Genomic DNA, 21,438 nt, shown 5'->3' on the forward strand with positions numbered 1-21,438 from the left:
TGACCGATTACATTGCACTCCACAAGGAGACTAACAGGCTGACCACCTGTTACGCGAGTGCAGCAAGGAGCCAAGGTAAGTTGCTAGATATACATAAGATAATACATAAAGATAGCATTAAAATTATTTCTTACACAGTTACCCCAGGAAATCTGAAATCTTATTACATACAGCCGGGAAGAACTATTGGATATAAGAGCAACGTCAATTTACCAACATTACGACCAGGAATACGACTTTCCCGAAGTGGATCCTCCGTCTGGACCACCACCCAGGACAATGGATCGGATCCCAGTAGGCAACCCAAAACAACGGCGCCGCAGAAGGGGCGGTCTTCTGGTCAGGCAGCGTAGACGGGCATATTGCTCACCGCTCCTGAGTATGCTACTCACCGATGTTCAGTCTCTTGAGAACAAGGTAGACAAAATTTGAGCAAGGGTTGCCGTCCAGAGAGACATCAGAGATTTTAACATTCTCTGTTTCATGAAAACATGGCTCACTTGTGATACGTTATCAGAGTCAGTACAGCCACCCGGTTTCTTCACGCATCGCGCTGGCAGAAACAAACATCTCTCTGGTAAGAAGAAGGACGGGTGTGTATGCCTTATGATTAACGAGTTTTGGTGTGATCACAACATACAGGAACTCAAGTCCTTTTGTTCACCTGACCTAGAATTCCTTACAATCAAATGCCGACCACATTATCTACCAAGAGAATTCTCTTCGATTATAATCAGTATATCCCCCCCAAGCAGACACCTTGATGGCCCTGAAAGAACTTCATTGAACTCTATGTAAACTGGAAACCACAAAAAATCCTGAGGCTGCATTTATTGTAGCTGAGGATTTTAACAAAGCTAATCTAAATTTTATCAGCATATCGAATGTGTGACCCGGGCCGGCAGCATTCTGAATCATTGCTACTATAACTTCCGCGAAGCATACAAAGCCCTCCCTCGCCCTCATTTCGGCAAATCTGACCACGACGCCATTTTGTTGCTCCCAGCCAATAGACAGAAACTAAAAAGTGAAAGGCCCATTCTCTGGTCTGTTCAACGCTGGTCTGAACAATCAGATTCCACACAAGATTGCTTCGATCACATGGATTGGGATATGTTCCGGATAGCCTCAGACAACAACATTGATGTATACGCTGATTTGGTGAGCGAGTTTATTAGCAAGTGCATCGGTGATGTTGTACCCATGGTGACCATTAAAACCATCCCCAACCAGAAACCGTGGATTGATGGCAGCATTTGCGCAAAACTGAAAGCAAAAACCACTGCTTTTAATCATGGCAAGGCAACCTGAAACATGACTGAATACAAAGAGTGTTGCTATTCCCTCCGCAAGGCAATCAAACAGGCTAAGCGTCAGTATAGAGACAAAGTAGACTCACAATTCATCGGCTCAGACACGAGACGTACAGTGCCTTGCGAAAGTATTCGGCCTCCTTGAACTTTGCGACCTTTTGCCACATTTCAGGCTTCAAACATAAAGATATAAAACTGTATTTTTTTGTGAAAAATCAACAAGTGGGACACAATCATGAAGTGGAACGACATTTATTGGATATTTCAAACTTTAACAAAACAAAAACTGAAAAATTGGGCATGCAAAATTATTCAGCCCCCTTAAGTTAATACTTTGTAGCGCCACCTTTTGCTGCGATTACAGCTGTAAGTCGCTTGGGGTATGTCTCTATCAGTTTTGCACATCGAGAGACTGACATTTTTTCCTCCTTGCAAAACAGCTCGAGCTCAGTGAGGTTGGATGGAGAGCATTTGTGAACAGCAGTTTTCAGTTCTTTCCACAGATTCTCGATTGGATTCAGGTCTGGACTTTGACTTGGCCATTCTAACACCTGGATATGTTTATTTTTTAACCATTCCATTGTAGATTTTGCTTTATGTTTTGGATCATTGTCTTGTTGGAAGACAAATCTCCGTCCCAGTCTCAGGTCTTTTGCAGACTCCATCAGGTTTTCTTCCAGAATGGTCCTGTATTTGGCTCCATCCATCTTCCCATCAATTTTAACCATCTTCCCTGTCCCTGCTGAAGAAAAGCAGGCCCAAACCATGATGCAGCCACCACCATGTTTGACAGTGGGGATGCTGTGAGCTGTGTTGCTTTTACGCCAAACATAACATTTTGCATTGTTGCCAAAAAGTTCAATTTTGGTTTCATCTGACCAGAGCACCTTCTTCCACATGTTTGGTGTGTCTCCCAGGTGGCTTGTGGCAAACTTTAAACTACACTTTTTATGGATACCTTTAAGAAATGGCTTTCTTCTTGCCACTCTTCCATAAAGGCCAGATTTGTGCAATATACGACTGACTGATTGTTGTCCTATGGACAGAGTCTCCCACCTCAGCTGTAGATCTCTGCAGTTCATCCAGAGTGATCATGGGCCTCTTGGCTGCATCTCTGATCAGTCTTCTCCTTGTATGAGCTGAAAGTTTAGAGGGACGGCCAGGTCTTGGTAGATTTGCAGTGGTCTGATACTCCTTCCATTTCAATATTATCGCTTGCACAGTGCTCCTTGGGATGTTTAAAGCTTGGGAAATCTTTTTGTATCCAAATCCGGCTTTAAACTTCTTCACAACAGTATCTCGGACCTGCCTGGTGTGTTCCTTGTTCTTCGTGATGCTCTGTGCGCTTTTAACGGACCTCAGACTATCACAGTGCAGGTGCATTTATACGGAGACTTGATTACACACAGGTGGATTGTATTTATCATCATTAGTCATTTAGGTCAACATTGGATCATTCAGAGATCCTCACTGAACTTCTGGAGAGAGTTTGCTGCACTGAAAGTAAAGGGGCTGAATAATTTTGCACGCCCAATTTTTCAGTTTTTGATTTGTTAAAAAAGTTTGAAATATCCAATAAATGTCGTTCCACTTCATGATTGTGTCCCACTTGTTGTTGATTCTTCACAAAAAAATACAGTTTTATATCTTTATGTTTGAAGCCTGAAATGTGGCAAAAGGTCGCAAAGTTCAAGGGGGCCGAATACTTTTGCAAGGCACTGTATGTGGCAGGGTCTACAGTCAATCACGGTTTACAAAAAGGAAACCGGTGTCCGCCGAAGTCTTGATCCCAGACAAACTAAAAAACGTATTTGCTCGCTTTGAGGACAATACAGTACCACTCACACAGCCCACCGCTGTTCCAACATGCTTCAAGAGGGCCACCATTGTTCCTGTTCCCAAGAAAGCTAAGGTAACTGAGCTTAATGACTATCGCCCCGTAGCACATGTCCGTCATCATGAAGTGCTTTGAGAGACTAGTCAAGGATCATATCACCTCCACCCTACCCGACACCCTAGACCCACTCCAATTTGCTTACCGCCCCAATAGGTCCACAGACGACGCAATCACACGGCCCTAACCCATCTGGACAAGAGGAATACCCATGTAAGAATGCTGTTCATCGATTACAAGTTGCTGCTGCCAACATACTGACTCAAATCTCTAGCCACTTTAATAATTAAAAATTGGATGTAATAAATGCATCACTAGTAACTTTAAACAATGCCACTTTATATAATGTTTACATACCCTACATTACTCAGCTCATATGTATATACTGTACTCTATACCATCTACTGCATCTTGCCTCTGCCACACGGCCAGCTCTCATCCATATATGTGTACATATTCTTATTCATTCCTTCACACTTAAGGCAGTTGTGAAATTGTTAGATTACTTGTTAGATATTACTGCACGGTCGGAACTAGAACCACAAGCATTTTGCTACACTCATATTAACATCTGCTAACCATGTGTATGTGACCAATAAAATTGTATTTGATTATAATAACCACAACCTAAAACTTCTCAACTGGGAATATTGAAGACTCATGTTAAATGGAACCACCAGCCTTCATATGTTCTCATGTTTTGAGAAAGGAACTTAAACGTTAGCTTTTTTAGATGGCACATATTGCACTTTTACTTTCTTCAACACAGTGTTTTTGCATTATTTAAACCTAATTGAACATGTTTCACTATTTATATGAGACTAAACGTATTTTTATTTATGTATTATATTAAGTTAAAAATAAGTGTTTATTCACTATTGTTGTAATTATTACATATATATGAAATCCCCCAAAAATTGAGCCGATTAATCGGTATCTGCTTTTTTTGGTCCTCCAATAATCGCTATCGCCGTTGAAAATTCATAATTGGTCTACCTCTACTTGATACATATGGGAAACTGTTGAGAGTGAAAATCCCAGCAGTGTTGCAGTTCTACACAAACCGGTGCGCCTGGCACCTACTACCATACCCTGTTCAAAGGCACTTTTTGAACAGGGTACCTTATTCTTGCCCATTGTCTCAAGGCTTAAAAAGCATTTGTTAACCCATCTCCTCCCCTTCATCTACACTGATTAAAGTGGATTTTAAAGTGGATTTAATAAGTGACATCAATAAAGGATCATAGCATTTACTTGGATTCACATTGTCAGTCTCATGGAAAGAGCATGTTTTGTACACTCAGTGTAGAATGATATCAGATCACAGCCAAGTAAAAATATCATCCTTTAAAGAGAGTTTGTTATTTTCTGTGTATAACATTAGCTACTAGCAAGCAAGCAGGCAACTAGTCCAAACCTGGTAGCAGGCTAGCAGTTGAAAACAACTCTCAAATTTCAATGATTACATGTCGACATGTAGGCTATGGTTTATGCCAGAACAGAGAAGTAGCTAGCTAGCTAGTACAATTTATGATAACCCCATATCCCCAGCTCAGCAACTCGCTAAAACGCAACTCTATGGTGAAGAAAGTTTCTGATGAACTTCCTTCATCATTGAGTTGGGTCAGCTAACTTATGGCAGTCTATGGAGCCATCATCGGTATCAGTTAAGGAAATGTGTGCTACCAAGCCAGCTTCTACATTGAAAACACGGGTTGTCTTTGCTTGCTAACGTTATAGGACTGCTGCAGTCACCCAATGTGCGCTGGCAAGATATCCCTGCCTCAGCAATAGCATTGGCTATCTAGTTAGCTAGTTCGTTATCCAGCTAGCTTCTACCTACTGGCAGGCAGCTTGTGGCCATTTGGTGTTCAAACAACATGTAAAATAATTAAATAAACAGAACTCAGCTAGCTGAGGGGTGTTACAGATGGGCTAGCTAATGTTAGCTACAGATGGGCTAGCTACAGATGCCCAGTGCCGGGTAAAGATTGGATAAGTTGAAATAAAGTGAGATAATTGTTGCTATTTTCATAGATGGAACATGTTAGCTAGCAATCTATCCAACACTGCAATTAGGAGCTGAGCTAGCTTGCGGATTATACATTTAGAACATTTTTAATTTTAAATCAGGGCTCTGGCTAGCCTTTAGCAGGTGAAATGTATATAGCTAGCTAGCATTTCCTCCATTAAATGTTACATTTTAGTCATTTAGCAGACGCTCCTGTCCAGAGCGACTTATAAGAGCAATTATGGTTCAGCGCCTCGCTCAAGGGCACAGACAGATTTTTCACCTAGCCGCCTTTCGGTTACTGGCCCAATGCTTTAAAACCATTGAAGTCTATAGGGAATCATTTTCCGGTAAATTTATGTTTACAGTCCTTCATAAAACCATGGAGTTCCTTTCAAAATGAGGAGACAAGAAGCAAGAAAGGACACTTTTCAATTACTGGGCTCGTTTGTCTGTTTGCACAATGAAAGAAACCTCTTCCTTTACAAACCTTCTGTTTGGAATCAAGGATGAGTGCATTCAGTCAGACAATGGAGGCAGTTTCTTGTCTACCTACATGGAGTCTAGCCTGGCTTTGCACCTTACAAACCTCCATCTCAACAAGCACATAATTGAAGATCAGAGGTCACAGTGACATCAGAGCGCCATTCATTGGGGAGGTGGGCGAAGTTTTGCATCAGAATACGCCATTCATATCCTTCACCTCTTTCTACTGCTCATCTGCATTCTCATTTCATGCATTCTTTATGACTAAAGTGTATGCATGATTTGAAACTACTCTGCATGCAAATAAACTTTTTGATTCAAATCAAAACACAGCAGGTTATAAATAGGCTATTTTCAATAGGTCCTGAATGGCTAGACCAGTGATGGTATTTAAGTCCCTCCCTATATTAAGCCTAACTTAAAAGCATGAGAAAGGTAATCCTGCAGAAAGTGGTTGTATGCATGGTTGATACAAGAACTGCCATGATTCATGACTTTATGCTGGCATAGGGAGAGAAGTGCTAGAAACACACCACTTGGTTTCAAAGCTGTATTAGTCAAATGACCACAGTGAGTGCACATTTCAACCCAGAGGTCAAATACGCTCTTTCCTATGAGAAGTAGGCTATGCCTCAGGACAAAATGTCTTTCTATTTTATACTTTGTGGTTTCTTAGCTACCCTTACAACATCTTGCACAACCTTGAAGCACTAAGCTGCAGGGCTTGCAATGCAAGATATTTGTGCCACAGAGGCTTTTCTCATGATCATAGTGTGTTGACATAAACGGTTGCACTAAGCAATTTGAACTTCTCCAATACTGACGCAGGAATGATTAAATAAGTGTTGCCAGGGTATACAAACTTCAAACCCCTCTAGCGATTAATTGAAATAATGTCTGGTAAGCACCATGCAGTACAAAATATCCATAGCTGACATATGAGCTCATGTGCAACACACTAATTTTGATTTCTGTTCTCTGAGCATCAGGATATTATGCTGGCAGCACATTTCAAAATAAGAGTGCCCCTGCAAAGACAAGCTAAATGTTGGGATTATCGATTTTCTTAGCACTAGTGCAGTACAACTGTTTCTCACAGCATTAGAACTAGGCTTGGGCGGTATACCGGGGTACTTGGAAAAAGCCAGGGGATGGTTTTTCAATAACGTCAAAACTATTTGAAGTTTTTCAATAAATGTGAATATTTGTAGCCAATTTAAGTTAAATACCTGCAGTCAACTTGTGCAATATGTTAGGAGATAAAAGCAGATTGCGTTCTTCATTTCACCTGTCACAATATGAAGCTTAGTTCCCCAGAAAAGTTGAGCGTGTTACATGTTTGTTTGTAAATAGCACAACAGGAGAAAGCAGGAGCTGGTGATTCCAGCTTTGTATTTGGTTTAACTTGCTAGGTATCTATGTAAGTGACTGAATAAATAAGGAGACCGGGCATCATATAGTGTTAGCTTTCTGTCGTGTTTGAGAAGTCAAAGCGTTTTGGATGAGTTCTTGATTTCCGTGCGTTTATTTTTTCTCCTCTCCCTTCTTGCCCGTCTGCTCCTCCCTGTCTTTGCAAATAGTTTATTTTCGTTTGCGCTCGTTAGCATATTTAGCTAGCAGCTTCTATTGAAATTTGCTAATACTTTGTGCAAATTCTATCTGATAAGACACGCAATGAGCTTTTTTGTTGTTGCATTTTTACCACCCCCATGTGTACTAAGACGGTAATACTGTAAATCCCCCGATGAGAAGGACAGTATGCCAATATGAAAACTGTATACCCCCCAACCCAAATTGCAACTACCTAGAAAAAAATGTAAAAGATAATTTGATGCATTGTATTTTTAACATTGTATTATTTATAGTAGCATTTCTTTTGAAAGTTTACACAGATGATATGTTGAAAGCTAGCTTCATGTGTAGGTTATATTTAAAATAAATATATTTAAAAAAATACAGTTATGTTATTGGAATTACTCAATAGTCTGCTAAATTTAAATGGTCTCTTGTTTTTATTTAACTTGTGATGGGCAACAGGTTTAATACAGAGTGCTGATGACTCCTTACTCCACCCACACTATTCACTGCGATACAATACACTGTATGGGGGATACTTACTAGTTGTAGAGAAGTTGTCGGGTGGAAAATACGCAATAGGGTCTTTACTAACCAAATATGGTTAGATTTGGAGGGGGACTGGCGTACATATCCAGCAGCACTTCGTTCTCCACTCTATAGCCCTCAATGCAATACACTGTACATGGGATACAGTGCCTTGAGAAAATATTTGTTCTGAGTGATTAACTGAAAATTATATTATTGAACGTCGGTTCAATTATTTGAATTCCATTTAGTTATTTTTTTTTCTGTGAGATCAATGCTCAGTTTCTGTTGAGATCAAGCCCGAATTGTGCGATGTAGTAGGGAGTTGTAGTTTCCAACAGGCCAATATTCTACACAGTTTAGCACAGAAAATGTGGTAATTAACTACAATGATCATAATCCCATTGAGCGCCCGCTTACTTGTCCGGTCTCAGTCTGTGTGGAGCAGACGCAGAGACCTTGTTGACAGAACCGAAGAGAGAACTCGCAAGAGGGATTGAAAGCAGTTGCTTTGCAGGGCTTTCTCTACATGAAAACACATGATCTAAGTGACTTATAGTTGGTATTCAGCAGTCATAAAAGTATGCCTTATTTACTTTGAAGAGAGAGCAGAGAGCAGCTCTATAGAGGTTAGATGTTGACTTGGAATGAAATAATAAAGTCATCAAATAACAACAAATGTAATATACACAACTGAAATATTTTATTAAATTAATGTGAATAAATGATGGTTAATAGGTGATAAGCAGTAATGGGCAGTCACTACCATCACAGGACTTTTATTAACTGTTTTATTCTGTGTTACAGCATTCAACCCAAATAATCGAAAACCGAAATGAATGTGTTTTTTATAATCAACCCGAAACCTAGCGAACCTCAAAAAGCACTAATCGCTCAGCACTACTAGCAAGTTAGTTATACCTAGGTAGCTTACAAGGTTAGTTAACTTTTCTCATAACTAGCCTCATTGTGTCCTGCTACTTATTGTCCCTCATGCTAGCCTTTACCGCCAAATATCACTGCAGAAACAACATTACAAATATTAATATGGTCAGCATTGTAGACCATTTCTCCCATCTTGCTGCAGCTTTAGCTAATCTCCAAATAACAGAGAAATGCTGTGAAAACCAGCATGCTACAAACATTCTAAAATGTTTTGTCACCCGTGCTTCTTTTGTCCTCATGCACTGTAGCTCCTATGACACTAATCTGGTGAGCACCTTTGAAACTCTGCCCAAGCAGGGCATTTGATTGGTTTGACGTGTTGCAAGGCGTCAGTGATTTCACCAGGTTCCAACCCGTCTTTAGCGGATTTCTGCCATGGAACTTTCTCAGGCCTCTGTTTATGGGAAACCTGGTTTGCAACAAAGCTAGGTCTCTACTAACCAAATATCTGTAATTTTGGAGGGGGACCTGTGTGTCGTACATATCCAAAAACACTGCTTTAAATGACCTGGTACTATCCATGGTCCTGAAATCAACAGACACACAAAATAAAAATTTGCATGATAGTCGACCCTTTAAAAAAAAAATCAAAACGTAAATTTAATGTATATTGAAAGAAATTCATTAGGCCCTAATCTAGGGAATTCACATTACTGGGCAGGGGTTCAACCATGGGTGGGCCTGGCTCCCCAGTGGGTGGGCCTATGCCCTCCCCACTGGGGAGCCAGGCCCAGCCACCCAGCCACTCAGTAATTTAGTTTTTCCCACACAAAATAGCTTTATTACAGACAGAAATACTACTCAGCACCCCCCAAAAACCTGTTTTGCATCTCCAACCGATATTCAACACAGGTAGAAAAGTTCTCTACAAGCCAATATGTATCCCATGTACAGCCTATTACAGTGTATTGCATTGGGGGCTATGGAAGGGGCAGAGTGAAAAGCCACTAGCAGGCCATGCAACACAAAAATTAACCATATTTGGTTTGTGGAGACCCTACTGAGTATTTAATGCCCCACTTTAGCTAAAACAGGTAGAATAGTTAGTTCTCTCAACAGCCCAATAATCTCAACATACCAGTGTCAACATACCTTTTTCATTAGTATGGTCTGAAAAAAATGTTTTTTAAAACCGATACTTTTTTATTTGTTTTCATAAATTACTTCCTGTATTTTCTTGTTGGCACAATAGAAGTGACCATTGATTCAAATGCAATACCTTTAGCAACGCTGGCTTTTATTTAAGGTTTCCTCATTACCATATGAAGGTGACATCGTTTGTGCTGCTGGTGGAATACTAGTCTAATTTAGCTCATGTTAACTAGCTATAAAGAAAATGCCCCCCAGTGAGACGTTAGCTAAGAGATTATGTTGGTGCTGTGTTGCATTCCTCGTGGTTCAGGTGCACTTTCAGTCAAAGTGTTTGATGAGAGGCATGAGGAGCCTGTTTACCCTATTCGGCATACAGCTCTTAGGCTTTGCTGCAAAGTCCTCCTGAAGCTAACCGGCAGCTGGCTACAATACAGTAGGTTAGTGCACAGACAAATACATGTTAGCTGCTGCTGGCTAGTTAGTTAACTAGTTAGGTAGCTAGTTAGTTAATTAACTAGCCAGTAATTGTGGTCGTATAAAACGTTTTAACTATAAAACAATAGAATGGTCATGAAGTTCAACTTCCATAGTGGGTAATGTTATGGACACAATGAAACGAAAAGGTCTTGACTGTCATTGTGGCTAGCTTAGCTATGCTAGCTAATTAGCTCATGTTACGCTAAATTTGCCCGTTTTGTAAGATTTCTAACTAGCTAATGTTAGGTGGCAGTGAGCGAGGGCCTTGCATTATAATTTAGTAATTGAGTAAGAAATCTAGCCATGTAAAACAAATATTGTTAGCAGGAAATGGATGATAGTGGACATCAAAGGGACCGATTCAGAGACACGGAATGAGACTAACGCGTTAGCATTAACCATACATCATCAGCTAACGTTACTTTCCTGAGTTAGCAGCCTGGAAGAGGGGGATGGGGATGCTACTTTGCATGTATGTTTAGAATGGACATTAGCAAAAAGATCAGAGGAGAATACATAATTTAATGTTATTTCATGTTGTACACAAAGCTGAAACAGTAACGTTACCCATAATGAGCCATCAGCTGAGAAAACAGTGTGACGTCACGAGATCAGTGATTCCCTTGTCCTTAACATAAACGGGCCTTGCAACAAAACGTCAACACGATAACTGCAAGAATACTCACGCTTTATCCACCAGTTCTCGGACTTTCCACATATTTAGCATGTAGACTCTCGACCAAGGGCTCGCCGCCTCAATAATGCACCGTCCAGTCTGTTTACAACCACAGATGGACTTGGATTTGTGTCACCGACAACAGAATTCCGAGTCCTTTCAGCTAGCCAGCTCCGTTAGCGGCAAACGGGCCGCGCAAATTACTACTGTCGGGAGCGCGGCGAGCTTGTTCTTCTTCTATGATATAATGGCGGTCCGCAAACAAACGTTAGAGGTGCATGCCGCCACCTCCTGTGTTGGAGTGTATGGTCAATCACGTTTTACAACATTTCTAAATCCCCCTACCTAACTCAGTACTTCTGAGAAAAAAAAGAGCCATACTAACTTTGAACAGAAGTTTAAAGCTATTTTGGCTAACTGGTCAACGATTTCATTCCCTTCCACACCCGAACGTGCTGGGACCCAGCAGAATCTCACTTCTACACCCAGTCTCTGAAATCTCTATAACAACATTAATACCTCCAATAGTAAGTCCCTGCTATTAGATTTACCAGATGAAAAGCTATTCAATACAGACTGAGAATCTGAGCATACTATAATTCTAACAGGTTGTATGTCCTCCACCCACTGGAGGGCAACTACTATCCCCAACAGTTCAAATGAGTATACTGAGTATAGCTGTTATATAGCTGTTATACTGAGTATAGCTGTTAGTCTTCTACATATCTGTACATACAATTCAGGAACATAAAAGCCTGCTCCTGTGCACCCACTATCTGTGTTCTTGGATCCATCTGTGAAAAGCGGTAAAAAAAACATAAAAACTTCTACCAAAATAATTGTCAACCAGTTTCTCTATATCACTGACTTCTGACCAATCTTTCCTTTTCTCTGCCAAGGTTAGATAAACAACAGGATCTGGGAGTAACCATGGAGGAACCTCCCTTATCACCACAGAAGGGCCAACCTCCAACTCCCTCAAACCACTCTCATCAGCAAGCTTTCCTACTGTCCAAACAAAACCACTATATTACCAGTATATTCCCAACAGTCATCTAGAACAGTAGCAGTGGAATGCTCAACATCACATTCTTTCAGCCTAACCAATAAGCTAATGATATTTTTTTTACACCGTATATCCAAAGGCATCTCACCTGCTTCCACTAGTAAGGCACATATAGATGTTGATTTAAATTCACCAATACATATCCTTAAAGATATATACTGGATTCTGTCCAGCCTCTGAAGCCAAGTCTTTGGCGCTGTTCCATAAACTATACACCCGTAATCAATTGTCGTCCTGATCAGAGCTCTATAAATATCCATCAACGATGGTCAGTCAGCACCAGATTCATAACCAGAGACCGAGCGCATAAGATGCACCACCTTCTTACACTTTGTTTCAACATGTCTGACATGATCTTTCCATGTATATTGCTCATTGAGCCATAGACCCAAATATTTGTACTTAGAAAGTCTCCCCATAGGCTGGCCATACAGAAACAACTGTATATCATCAGCAATTATTATCAAGAACATACAAGACATCACCACCATCTTTGAACATCCACTATAGCTTTTTGAATAAATTCGATCACAAGAGACATTGCTTCCCCTCTTCAAAATAGCTCAATGATCGGCATATAGGGAAGCCCCAATACCCCTACCTACATTCGAAAAACACACCGTTAATCCTAATGTTAAACAAAATAGGACTGATAACACTGCCTTGAGGAATACCATTGTCAACTCCATTGGCATAAGATAAAATGGATCCTATGTTAACCCAAAAGAGTGATTAAATAAGAAGGCCAAAACCCAGTTATATAATCTCCCCCCAATACCAAGTCTTTCCATTTTAATCAGTAGGCATTCTCTCCAAATAGTGTTATAAGCCTTTTCAATGTCAAAAAAGACACTAGCCATTACTTCTTTCATTGCCAGAGTTTTTTCAACTTCATTACTCACCTTACCTAATGCATCCAAAGTAGATCTACCTTTACGGAATCCACTTTGACATTGACTCAATAAACCTCTATGTTCCAGGAAATATGACAATCTGTTGATTATCATCTTTTCCATTAGTTTACACAAGTTAGAGGTCAGTGCTATTGGTCTATAACTATCTGGTATCTGTGTCTGGACCAAAATACAGTAAGCAACATTTCCTACAGTAGGTCCACTTATTCCAGGACTGACCCTAATATCTCCATCATTCTGACAAATAGGATACGTTATGAGTGATTTTATATATTTGGGCCTCTCTAACCTCTTTCTGCACCTGGCATCCACCAAATGCTGCACTGCCCCCCCCCCCCCCCCCCCCCCCCCCCCCCCCACCCACACACACACACTTTGCACAGAGCTGCCACATGTCCCATTCTTTGGCATTTATAACACCTTAATGGAGGTGGGACAAACTCTCTAACAGTGAAAGCCAGGAAGCCCATCTGTACTTTCTTAGTTAAAACCTTCTCAAACATGAATAGTACTGACAGGCTTTCACTTATCTGCCCCTCTTTTTTACTGAACAGCATTTTGGCTTTAATCACTATGCCCCCCTTTACATTTAATTTTATATAATCTATGGGCATAGATAGCATAGATAGTGGAACCCCAGAAATTATTCCTCTCAGCTTTGCCGAAGCTCCAGGGACATGACTTGTGATTTTCTTCCCATTTGTGAGTTTTCATTTTCAGAATCTTCCCTTGCTGAACATGGTCAGCACAGAATATTAACAGTCTAACATAACCAATGAACCGAGCTAATGCGATTTCTTTACGGCATTGGTTAATCAAATAGGGTGTATAAGAGACCCTGTTTACACGATTACAACTTTCCACCCTGACACATCATTACTTTTGTTTTTCACTACCTTCACCCTCTTCACGTTTTCAATGCTAGAAGAGCCACTGCTGTCAGCAGCGCTTATAGCATGGCCATCCTTTTTCCTTTTCACGACAGACCATTCAGGTCCATGACTTTCATGAACCCCACCCATACCATCAGAAGTATCATCCGTGTCGACCACAGTCCAGCACAGCTGCCTACCACAATATAGAACGATGGATTCTATTTCACTTCCTAGTTTGAATGAAGGTTGTCCTGTAGGGTTTCACTGCAACCCCTTTAGCCAGAGATGGTTAGCTCACCGTCGTGGCGAACTGTCTGTTTTTTCTTCTTCTATGGTATAATCATAAACTCTGTGGTATAATGGTGGTCCGAAAACAAAAGTTTAAGGTGCATGTCGCCATCTATTGTGCTGAAGTGTGCGATCAATCATGGTTTGCCTAATTCTGTACTAAGACAAAATCAAATAAATTGTTAAAAATTTATAACAACCCCCCCCCCCCCCCAACCTCATCCAACATCTTCACACTTAATCTCTATCATGCTGAGACAATCCAAAATGTGGATTATTCAGCATTTCAAAAATCCTGTTGACAGTAACATTTGTTACCCATAATAATTGTTGCCGTATCCACAATAATCTTCATCCTGGCATTTCTGCTTTCCTCAATCCGCGTCATGTTAATAATTTTTCCAATGAAAGCTATGAAGTCCATTTTATTTACTATCAAAGTGTTTTGTTACAGCATATTTATGGGAGCAATATTTCTGAACAGGCCTCAAAACCATGTCAGGACTAGTAGAAGCAGCCATGGTAGCTCCATCAGTCCGCCTAGTAGTTCCACCAGTCTATTTTACAGCCTCTGCATATGAGACATCATGATTGCTTCTGGATGACTGTGTGATCACGCTCTCCGTAGCCGATGTGAGTAAGACAGGTTAACATTTAAACAGCTTAACATTCAGACGGATTACCTGCACGTGTACTCAGAGCATGCGCTGACCAGCTGGCAGGTGCCTTTACTGACATCTTCAACCTCTAACTGACCCAGTCTGTAATACCTACATGTTTCAAGCAGACCACCATAGTCCCTGTGCCCAAGAACGCCAAGGTAAACTGGCTATCGCCCCGTAGCACTCACGTATATTGCCATGAAATGCTTTGAAAGGCTGGTCATGGCTCACATCAGCACCATTACTCCAGACAACCTGGACCAGCTCCAATTCGCATACCGCCCCAACAGATCCACAGATGACACAATCTCTACTGCACTCCACACTGCCCTTTCACACCTAGACAAAAGGAACACCTACATGAGAAGGCTGTGAATTGACTACAGTTCATCACTAAGCTAAAAAACCTGGAATTAAACACCTCAAACTGCAAATGGATCCAGGATTTCTTGACGGGCCGTCTAGCTAACAACACATCCGCCACGCTGACCCTCAGGGGTGTGTGCTTAGTCCCCTCCTGTACTCCCTGTTCACCCACGAATGCATAGCCATGCACGATCTCAACGCCATTATTAAGTTTGCAGATGACACAATGGTGATAGGCCTGATCACTGACAATGACGAGACAGCCTACAGGGAGGAGGTCAGAGACCTGGCAGTGTGGTGCCAGGATAACAACCTCTCCCTCAACGTCAGCAAGACAAAGGAGTTGATAGTGGACTACAGGAAACGTAGGGGGGAGCACGTTCCCATTCACATCGACGGGGCTGTTGTGGAACAGGTCAAGAGCTTCAAGTTCCTCGGTGTCCACATCAGTAAAGAATTATCATGGTCCACACACACCAACACAGTCGTGAAGAGGGCACGACAACGCCTATTACCCCTCAGGAGGCTGAAAATATTAATCATGTGCCTTCAGGTCCTCAAAAAGTTATACAGCAGCACCATGGAGAGCATCTTGACTGGCTGCATCACCGCTTGGTATGTCAACTGCTTGGCATCCTTGGCACTACAGAGGGTAGTGTGTACGGCCCAGTACATCACTGGTGCCCAAGCTCCCTGCCATCCAGGGCCTCCATACCAGGCGGTGTCAGAGGAAGGTCCTAAAAATGGTCAAATACTCCAGCCACCCAAGTCATAGACTGTTCTCTCTGCTACCGCACGGCAAGTGGTACCAATGCACAAAGTCTGGAACCAACAGGACCCTGAACAGCTTCTACATCCAAGCCATAAGACTGCTAAATAGTTAGTTAAATAGTTAACAATCTGCATTGACCCTTTTTTGACTCACTTTATCACTATCTATATGTACAGACAGTATCTACCTCAATTACCTCGTACCTCTGCACATCGACTCGGTACTGGTACCCCGTATATATAGCCAAATTATCGTCATTGTGCATTTATTTCTCGTGTTATTATTTTTCTTTTTTTTTTTTCTTTTTTTCTGCATTGTTGAGAAGAGCCTGTAAATTTCACTGTTAGTCTACACCTGTTCACAAAGCATGCGTCACAACTCTCGTGGGTTGAAGAAGGAGACCAAGGTGCAGCATGGTAGGCATTCATGATATTTATTAAACTGAACACCGCAACAAAATAAATAAGTAGAAAAACGAAAGCGCACAGTTCTGTCAGGCAACTAAACAATTGAACATCTCTGGAGAGACCTGAAAATAGCTGTGCAGCGACGCTCCCCATCCAAGCTGACAGAGCTTGAGAGGATCTACAGAGAAGAAATGGAGAAACTCCCCAAATACAGGTGTGCCAAGCTTGTAGCGTCATACCCAATGAAGACTCGATACATTAATCACGGCCAAAGGTACTTCAACAAAGTACTGTGTAAAGGGTCTTATACTTATGTAAATGTAATATTTCAGTTTTTTATTTTGAATACATTTCTAAACATTTCTAAAAACCTGTTTTTGTTTGTCATTATGGGGTAATGTGTGTAGAATGATGAAAAAAATAAAATAATACATTTTAGAATATAAGGTTGTAACGCAACAAAATGTGGAATAAGTCAAGGGGTCTAAATACTTTCCAAATGCACTGTACATGTCCCATTCTTTGGCATTTAAAACTCAGCGATGCGGATGGGACAAATTCTTAGACTTTTTTTTCTAGTCAAAACTTTCTCAAACCTCGGTAGCACTGATAAGCCTTAATTTATTTGACCCTCTTTCCTACTGATCAACCTTTTCTCCCAATCACTGAATCCTTTCACATCGTCTTTAATATCATCTATGGACATACTAGTGGGATCCCAGAAATGACTCCCTTCAACTTAGCACCAGGAACATGGCTTTTGATCCTATTCAAATTGAGGGTTTACATTTGAAGAATCTTCCCATGCTGAGCATGTCTAGTACAGAATATAAGCAGTCTACCATTCCAATGAACGAGGCTATTTTTTTCCACCTATCTCTTTCTTTACATCATTGGTTAATTGGATGTAGGTGTATGTAGATGCGACCCTGTGGTCACATTAAATACCATCATAACTTCCCTCTCCAACACATTATTACTCTTGTTCCCTACCTTCGCCCTCTTCACACTCTCTGCACTAGAAGCGCCACTCCTTTCTGTAGCATGGTCTCTCTTTTTCCTATTACTTTCCACTACAGACCATTCAGGTCCTCAACCCTCGTCCTCCCGCTCCATATCATCACAACTATCATCCATATTGTTTGCATTCCAGCACAGCTGTTGCTTCTCCAACCTTCTCTCCATATCCTCCATCGCAGAATCCTCACTACTTGCTGCCATTACCGCATGTCGGGTTCCATAAAAAAAAATGTTTTGGCCCGTCAGTTTTTGCCAATATGTATTTTTTTTCTCTGTGGTGCCCACCCGGCCAGGTTGTGCTAGCATGGGTCGAGTGTCAGGAAAAAAAGGATACTAAGACACGTAAATATTGACCTAAAGGGTAAAGAATAGTCCAATGTAACCTTAGTCATTATACCTCCCCTCAAGCTTGATGTCTAAGCCTATGTAAAGAATAATCAGAGACGATTCGGAATCAGAACCCTCTCTGCCATCTCTTCTCCAGTAAAATACACAGGCGTGAGATTTTCTCCAGTAAAATACACAGGTATGATATTTGATTGAGCTATTTTAACTGAATTGATTAGGTCAGACTTTTTGCTGTTTGGCAGCCTAGCTGGCTCTGGTTCTTTTTATATGCAGATGTTTATTGTTCTATTTGATAGTTTTGTGTAGATTTTGTCTCTTGCAGTAGCCTAATAGGCTGCATTGTGGTAGCCTACACAGGCAGCCCAGTTTTGATATTTTTTCCACAAATTGGTCTTTTGACCAGTCACATCAGATTTTTACACAAAATCTTTTTCAGAGCTGATCTGATTGGTCAAAATACCAATGAATGAAAAAAAAGATCAGAATTGAGCTGTCTAAGTAAACGCAGCCTATTGCAAGAAAGTAGAATCACAATTATATTGGGCCGGTTTCCCGATAGCGATGGAATTTAATCTTACGAGGGTTTTAACAATGAATATTTCCTACAAGGCCGAAGATGTGACACGCATTTCCCGCGCAGAGAGAACGGTCGGTAAAGTACGTTGTTGGAGCGTGTGACGATACTGATAGGAACGAGAAAAAAGGGAGCACTGCTCTTGGATCAGCCTTCTCCATTCAAATATTTATTTAACATTATAATTATTTCACAATACTGACGAGGGGTCAGCTCCTAGAGAAATATTACCGCATATGGCTGAAAATATTGAGGCGGCATATTCTAATGCTTACCCAATAAAAATGCATTAAATCACTGATTTGGAACATCATTGCACACATGTTAGTCTACACATCATGAAATATATTGAGACAAATCACAGACAGTAGCCTAATGGAGCTCAATGGATAGAACATTTACATGTATTTCAATATGGTTGAAATAGGCCTATAGCCTACGGTTTATATTTGCATGCAGTTATCTCAGTTTTCATTTGAATCATCTTTTTATACGTCACTTGTTGGTATCAGTTGCAAAGACATTGGCACATTTCTATTTATAGTCAACTTTGTTCTGAAGTTATTCGTAGTCACAGAGATAGAATCACGTGGTTTATCCTGTTCAGCAGAGATCTTCTGTTTATAAAATGTGAGGGCAAAAAAACATCCAACGACGCACTTAGCTGTTTTCAAATCAAATCATATTTTATTTGTCACACGCGCCGAATACAAAAGGCAGACCTTAGAGTGAAATACAAGCCCTAACCGAAAAAAAAGAAACAAATAATTCAAGAGCAGCTGTAAAATAACAATAGGAGATACCAGTACAGTGCAGGGGCACCGGTTAGTCGAGGTAATTGAGGTAATATGTACATGTAGGTAGAGTTATTAAAGCGAATTGTCTGGGTAGCCATTTGATTAGATGTTCAGGAGTCTTATGGCTTGGAGGTAGAAGCTGTTAAGAAGCCCTTTGGACCGCATGAGAGAACAGTCTATGACTAGTGTGGCTGGAGTCTTTGATCATTTTTAGGTCCTTCCTCTGACACCGCCTGGTATAGAGGTCCTGGATGGCAGGAAGCTTGTTTTATGAGAGAACTGAGGCAGGCACAAGATAACGAGCGTTTTCAAGAGCAGCGTTAATAACAATGTTTTTGGGAAACAGCTCAAATATTTAATGATGCTCCTACGAAGGTTTTAACGATGAACTTAGCCTTTAGATGCTTCTGGGAAACCGGGTCCTGGAAATATGTGCTAGTTTCAAGTTTATCTTTTGTTTTGGTAGGCCTCAACCACTGAGGTATAATAAGAACGGGATACTTTTTCCGATCGTTGTTTTCAAGGTAATCTACTCACGTTCACATACACTGATTCATGAACCGTCTATATCCAGGTTGCATCCGGTTTATACGGACAAACATCACATGTGAACTAGCACTCGTGCCGCGTTCACGTGCTCACCTGAACTAGGAAACTCGGAAATGTTTAACTTGATAAAGGGTTGTAGTTATGCACGTGCCGCGTTCACCCAGTTAGCAAGTCGAAAATGTCTGAGGTTCCTAGTTCCGACTAGCCCTTGAATGCGGCATCGGTGCGCTCAGGGAGCAGCGCGAGCACCGACGACATAATCAAAAAACAAGGCAGACATTGCATGAATATAACATTTTAATATCTTCAGCTGTGAGTGATGGAAAAAAAACGGCCTCAGCGACAAATATTTGAATAATTCAATGGATGTTTTCTGCACAAAGGTGATGACCAAAATGTCTTATTACGAATATTGTAATATTACTTTTCTTGTGGTCGTCTATGGAAATGGCCTTTCTCGGCCGAGTCAGTTAAACTGCAGTACCGAAGCAAAACTCTAGGAGGAGTTGAAACCGGGATTCTAGACCTGGCCTCAACCCCCAGTCCTCAAACTGTTGCGGCAAACACCTGACATTTTTCTTATGGATTTATCTCTTGAAAAGACTGTTTCATGATCATAATTATTACATATTTGTGAGGTATCACTCAAAATATGGTAAAAAACAAACACTTTATCCGTACAATCTAAGAAATAAACATTTTTAACTTGTAAAAACGTGTAAAAATGGACTTAAACAAAAAAAAATCACCCAAATCAACACATCAAGTGTAAACATAAAATATTGTAGCGATCCGTGCTATATGAGCCACATTACAATTCCCACGAAGAGGGTTAACCTTATTGGTGTGATGTGTTGGGTGTTTTCCTTTCACACCCGTGACCTGGGTTCACTTCCCTGCCTTGCTGTTTGTTACATTGGTGTCAGAAGTGGAATGGTGGCCGTGAGGCTATCAGAATGCATGGCCAGACATGTGAGCAGGCCACGGTAGGTCAAAGCACGAGGACGTGCCTTCCCGTTTGAAATGGGGGCACTGTAGTGATCCTGACTATATATGCCACGCTACAATTCCCACCAAGTAGGTTAACCCATGCTGTTTGCCGTTCACTCCAGCGACCTGGGTTTGTCTCCGTTCCCCGCCAATATTGTTTCAAATTAAATTACTATGCATTGACCGCTCTATATGGCCTCAACCTCCTTGGATCTTGAAGGCCTGCCAGTGGTAAATTATTCTAGGAGAGACATCATTGTGGAGGACAAGTGAAAATGTAATGGGATTTTCTGGTGCAGGCAGCCATCTTCATGAGGACACTTTCAGCTTCAAGACTGCAATCCACAACAACAGTGGTGACATCCAACAATAATGTCATTGCTCTTACTCCAGCCTGGCAGGGAAGTGAGGCCTGACCCGATGCACATCAGCACAATCACACTTTGTCATCCTGATTCTATCATGCCTGTCTCAGTGATGGACAGGAGACAGCCGTGCAGGACTTCCTGGTGTCAGCTCCGATCCCCAGCCCATTTTTCAGGATAGCGTCTGCTTCTGACTCTGACGGAGAACGTTTACATGATCGGGGACCCACTTCAACTGCAGGAGGAGCTCTCGTCTTTACACGCATTGACATTTATTTTTTATTTTTTACAATGCTCTAAAAACAGATGGGGAAAAGGACGATTTTAGTGAAAACAAAGCATGACATAAGACAGCACTTACTGTCCCTATCTGCACTGTGTCGAGGGAGCCCCCAACCCATCAAAACTGCATGGCCAATGAAGAAACAGCCCACGGACTGTCAGGCCT

At 41.2% G+C, this 21,438-nt stretch overlaps 1 protein-coding gene across 2 annotated transcripts in view; it reads right to left on the reverse strand.

Moving 5' to 3' along the window:
- LOC139420826 (clathrin interactor 1-like) overlaps positions 1-11,260 on the reverse strand; it is a 41,581-nt gene extending 30,321 nt beyond the window's left edge. Inside the window, exon 1 of one of the 2 annotated variants that reach the window (XM_071171149.1) lies at positions 11,008-11,260. In XM_071171149.1, the coding sequence (XP_071027250.1) occupies positions 11,008-11,048 (41 nt within the window). In that variant the 5' untranslated portion in view covers positions 11,049-11,260. The remainder of the gene's footprint in view (positions 1-11,007) is intronic. The other variant, XM_071171150.1, reaches the window with a different exon arrangement.
- Positions 11,261-21,438: the final 10,178 nt, after the last annotated feature.

This window comes from Oncorhynchus clarkii, chromosome 12, assembly GCF_045791955.1.
Source record: "Oncorhynchus clarkii lewisi isolate Uvic-CL-2024 chromosome 12, UVic_Ocla_1.0, whole genome shotgun sequence".
In the NCBI taxonomy this organism is placed as follows: domain Eukaryota; kingdom Metazoa; phylum Chordata; class Actinopteri; order Salmoniformes; family Salmonidae; genus Oncorhynchus; species Oncorhynchus clarkii.